The 5,589-nt window shown below is 36.8% G+C and overlaps 1 protein-coding gene across 1 annotated transcript in view; it reads right to left on the bottom strand.

The window, feature by feature from the left end:
- KMT2C (lysine methyltransferase 2C) overlaps positions 1–5,589 on the bottom strand; it is a 226,149-nt gene that overhangs the window by 79,362 nt on the left and 141,198 nt on the right. The window contains exons 13-14 of the mRNA XM_023521782.1: positions 4,650–4,769; positions 2,270–2,386 (exon numbers count right to left, since the gene is read on the bottom strand). Coding sequence (XP_023377550.1) covers positions 2,270–2,386; positions 4,650–4,769 — 237 coding nt within the window. The remainder of the gene's footprint in view (positions 1–2,269; positions 2,387–4,649; positions 4,770–5,589) is intronic.

Here is a 5,589-nt window from a genome sequence, read left to right on the forward strand (position 1 = left end):
TAAAAACAAAACAAAAAGCAAAAACGAGAGCTAATACCACATGTAGTGACGAAAGACGAAATGCTTAGTCGCTAAGATCGAGAGCAAGACAAGGTTACCCGATCTCATCACTTCGTGCCAACACTGTAGCGGAGATTACAGCGAATGCAGTGAGGAACGAAGGAAAAGCCTCCAGACTGAAGAGACATAAAACTTTGTTTGCAGACAGGACTGTACATGTAGAAAAACCAATGAATTATACGAATAAGCAATGAGAAGTAATAAGGGAGTTTTAGTAAGATTGTAGGATGCAAAACCAATATATAATAATAGATATTAGCAACCAATCACAATATGAAAACAACACTACCATTTGCAATAGCATAAAAATATGGAAGACTCAGAGAGAAATCTGAGAAATAGTGTAAAAGACCTGTATGTTGAAAACTAAAACACATCACTAAAATTAAAGATCTAAATAAATGGAGAGATACACAATGTGACTTAAAAGACCTCAATATAGTTAAAATGTCAATTTCCTTCAAACTGATCTACAGTTTGAACGCAAACCCAATCAAATCCTACCAGGTTTATTTGTAGAAACTGACAAGCTAATTCTAAAATTCATATAGATAGATATATGAAGAATTTAGAATAGCTAAAACATATTTGAAAAAGTAGAAAATTACAACACTAACAGTGTCTGATTTCAAGAGTAAGTTATAAAGTAATTAAGATAGTACAGTATTCGCCTAAATATAATGAAATAGATCAATGATATAGCATAAAGATTCCAAAATTAGATCCACAAATATAGATAGCTAATGTTCAAGAATGACACAAAGCCAATTCAGATAAATGGTGCTAGAACTGGGTCTTCAGTATGCAAAAAAATGAACTTTGATCCATATTGATACCATACATAAAATGCAAATTGGATCGTAGGTAGATCTAAATGCAAAACCTAACATCATAAAACTTTTACAGAACCCAGAAGGTGTTCGTAACCTTGGGATATGCAAATATTTCTCAGACACCAAAAGCACAAGTCATAGAAGAAAAAATTAATAAATTACACCTCATCAAAATAAAAGCACCTGGTCTTCAAAAGACATACAAGAAAAAACAAACAAAACGAATGAAAAAATGCAAGAAAATATTTGCAAATCGAACGCATGATAAAGAACTTGTATCCAGAATGAAATCTCAGTAATGTCCTTTGACAGGTGAACAGAGGTACAAACTGTGGCCCGTCCGTGACGATTAAATGCTCCCTAGCCACAAAAAGGAACAAACTATTAACATAGGCAAGAGCATGGATTAATCTCAAAATAATTATGCTGAGTGAAATAAATCAGACAAACGTACGTTCTGTATGATTTCACTTACATAAACTCTAAAAAAAAAAAGGCGAACTAATCAACAGAGATAGGAATCAGATCGGTCCATGCCTGGGGATCAGGGCTGGTGGCCGAGGGGCACAGACAAACTCTAGGGCCGGTGTGTGTGCTGTGGTTCCCAGGTGTGCCCATGTCGACAGCCACAAAATCGTACACTTCAAACATTTTACCTTATTTTATGTCAATTTATCTACCTTAAAAAACTTGTTAATTTGGAGAGAGAATGTGCTTTTTTTTTTTAAAGGACCAGAATCCAAGTTTCCAAACTCCTTTTGTAGTAAAATTAAACTATCTCATACGTCTTCTGAACTTAAAATGACAATCAGTTTCTGAAAAATAGGATTCTGGTAAAATAGTTACTGCAGGAAATGTGTCATCACGTGCCAAATATATGGCTTTCTCAATACACATTTAAATAAAGTCTCGTAACATGTCAATGAGCAAATGTTTATCGATCTTAAATTAAAACGTTAAAGATGGTCACAAAATCTCCAACGTCTTAGAGTCCACACTAACCTGCAACATTTCTCGTTTCTTCTGTAAGCCACACTGTAACAGAGAACCCCAAACCTAAAATGTCAGCATAATTAATTTTTTCAAAGGAGTAAGACCGTTACAGGAGTTTCCTTGCTTTTAATAAAAGAAAATATGTTACATTTGCATTTTTGGGAAAGGTTGGCGTAGAAAGATAAGAATCACAGAGGAAGGCAAGAAAAAAGGATAAGTGAAAACCTGACCAGAGTTTCTTTTTTTAAAAAAAGCAGAGACACAGTAAAAATAAAAATTGTAGCCTATTTCTACGACTCTCGGGATCTAAGTAATTTTCCACCAACAGGATTCTCTGCATTAGCTGACACCTTCAGGACAGCACGTACAGGAAGCAGCCTTACCCCAGGTAACACGACGGCCCCCATTCCGCCTTTCAGCTTCGACCTGCCTCTGCCGCCTCGGCCCGACAGTCCTGCTCCTCGAGGCCTCCGCTTGCCCGGAAATCCCGACCCACGGCCCTACATGACAGACAAGGAAAAGGCAGTGGTCTGTGCGCATCCCCAAGAATGTTCAAATGCAAACCTGAGGCAAAACGTCTCATTATCAAACAGTTGCTTCTTTTATCCTGATCAGATAAGTGTTAGGAGACCTGGGTTATTATCTGCATCTTTCGGTGTGTTCTGGTACTATAATGTGAGTGTGTGTCTGTGTGTGTGTTTGCATGCAAGTGCGCGCGCACGTGTGCGCACACACACACACACACACACGCCTGTGACTCCAGACTTGAACTCCGGGCCTGGCCTTCCCACATCCTAGGGGGCCAGGGCCCGCCTGGGCATCGCCATGTGTGACCACCTTCTTCAACGCAGAGGAAGCAGAGGGACGGACCCCTGTCCACATCGTCTCTGTGGCTACAGCAGCACCTGACACGTGAGCACTCATCCTGTCCCACTCGACGAGCCTTTCATTCTTGACAACCTCATAAGACCAGTCTTATTGGATTATCGCCATTCTAGAGATCAAAAGGTCAGGTGACTTGTCCAAAGTCACAGACCCAGCAAGTCCGGCTCCAGTGTCCATGCCCTTAAACTCTACTCTGCATTGTGACATGGCATCACGGCCCGTTTCTGCTAGTACACAGCAGTGCTTGCCCCCGCCATGAAAACGGCCAGTTCTCTTTACTACTCAGTAGGAACTGGGCACATGTGCCATAGTATTTAGAGGACAATTTACTTAAAGATAGGAAAACTGATCAAACAGTAAAAGGCTTGCTTTAAATCACGCAGATTAACTTGAAATGAAAATCATTTATCTGGATTTTTACCCAATGTAAGAAAAAATTCTATGGGAAAACATGTTAAATTCCCTGATAATTTCACAAATAAGTACTAGGATTATTATTTATTGTTGCTGTTTTCCTTGTTTATATTCGGACTTATTTATTACTACTTCAAAAGACCTGGCATTTACACATCTTTATATATATTTAAGGTTATTAAAGTACTTAGCAAAATCCTTTCGTATTTGTTCCCTAACAGGTTAAACACTATGTCCCATGTTCAACTGATGTCACTAATCATAGTTTGAAATGCTGAACTCATTACCTATTAGCAAGATGGTCTCCAAGTCAGTAATTTACGATTAGACTGTGAGCAGAAACTAGATACGCATGAGCAAGCAGGAAAGGAGAATCTTTTTTCCTCTTCGGTTTTAATAAATGCAGCCCACTTCCAATTTTTCAAACTGCCTCTCTGTCCTCTGAAAGTATTTTCCTCTCCTTTTCTGGAGCTTCTCTCAACAAGGGGTAGGGCAGGGCTGACTTGGATAGTTTGTTGTTTTTTGTTAACAGGTATAAAAGTTTGCTTTTGTTTTGTTTTCCAATTCAGTGACTAAATCAAGACTATGGTAATCTCGTAATTCCACTCCCCCACCCCCCAAAAAATCCAATAACACAAATAAGACTAAGTTAAAATCGGTGATATTTGCTTCAAAATTTTCACATCTTTCATACTCTTAAAACAAATATATATACTTTCGACATTTTGTGTATCAGTTGGGAAGAAGAAGTTCTTTCAATGGTGACAGAAAAATAAGGGAATCTAAAATTCCTTTGAAATCCTTGAACGGTCTAAATTAAACAACCTTATTCCAGAATTACATTAAATGTAGAAGATGAAGAAAAATTGTGTCCTCTAGTCGGTAAAATATTTTAACTTTTCAGATGATTAACAGTTTTTCAAATTAATTTTTTACTCTTTGAAATGCGTCAGACTACTTAACTTACTTCGAGGACTAGTACAGTCATCCAATGACAGGGAAAAGAGGTCCTATAATTTTGAGTTTAATACAATGAAATGTGCTGCAATTCTGGTATTTCTTCTCCATTAGTACATTAATAGATTAATGCATTTTTTCTTTTGTTCTTTTCTAAGCAACAAAATTTTACAACATCATGAATAACCAAGTCTTTAATTACTTTATAGCCTATGTGAGAACTTCCCCCATAATAGTAATTACAACATAAAAGGAAGAAAATCATTAAAAAAGGTATTAAAATTTTACACTTAAAATCAGTCATGTAAAATTGCAATTTAATGTCCTCCTAATCCAGATTTTTAAGTACAAGCACGTTGCTTCTTCATATCAAAAAATTTTTAGATTTTAGAAACATGGCTGTGGAAGCTGAACTATTTAGAAAGGAAAGGTTCAATCTTAACTTCTACTGAGAAATAAACCAACCGGAAAGAAATGATATATGAATGTAAATGCAGTTTTATTTACCACTTTGATGCTCCAAATGGCACTGCCAGGAAGCTGCCTGGGCTTAAAACTTTCCCGCGCTTCTGAGGTGTCTGGGGACCAGGACGGTGGGCTCACTGTGTTATGGGTGCTCCAAGCTCCCTAGGGTGTGGCAGGTGAGAAAACAGATGAACAAACTCAGCAACGGAAAAGGTCAAAGCCAGCAACTGAGGAATTTTACAACAGCAAAAACGAATGCAGACGTATGGAATTTAGGACAAACTGCTTCAGAGAGGGAAAACGAGCTTATCACTACAGAGACTTTATACTTAAACGTTTGCAGCTACCATTTACATCAAATATTTTGTTCTGGTTGAAACAGCACAATGAAACATTAAAAATTCAGGCTTACATGACATCAACACTGACTTATGAACTACAATTATAGCACCAAATATAAATAAGTCAATCACTCTCTTAGAATTAACACTATAAAAATCTATTCTGGGATTAAATTACTTTAACAGCGTATCACTCTACTGGAAAGGAGAAAAGGGTCACCGTGTAGAATGTTATGCATATGTACTGCTGTAAACAACCAAACCACTAGGCCAAAAAAATCAGAAACATGAGCAATCAATAGACACAGTCACTTTAAATGGTGGGAAGTTAGTTTGTCACCTTAAGATGCAAATACCATCGTAATTCTAGCATTTAATTACTCTTCCTTCAGTGACCATTAGCTGTGGGTTTTGGTTTTGATTTTGATTTAGGGGACTATTACACTTGGATTGCATCCAAAAGATTAATTCAAAAAGTGAAAAATGTTAAAGCAAATTGCCCTAAATTTGCAAAATAAAATGCCTAAAGTACCTGATAATTAATACAAAAAACTATTATTAAAATAGATAAAATAAAATTAAGACATTTTACTTCCAAATAACTACATTCGGCGATAACCTGAACTAATATGATGAAGAAT

The sequence above is a fragment of the Pteropus vampyrus genome, unplaced genomic scaffold, assembly GCF_000151845.1.
Source record: "Pteropus vampyrus isolate Shadow unplaced genomic scaffold, Pvam_2.0 Scaffold316, whole genome shotgun sequence".
Lineage (NCBI taxonomy): Eukaryota > Metazoa > Chordata > Mammalia > Chiroptera > Pteropodidae > Pteropus > Pteropus vampyrus.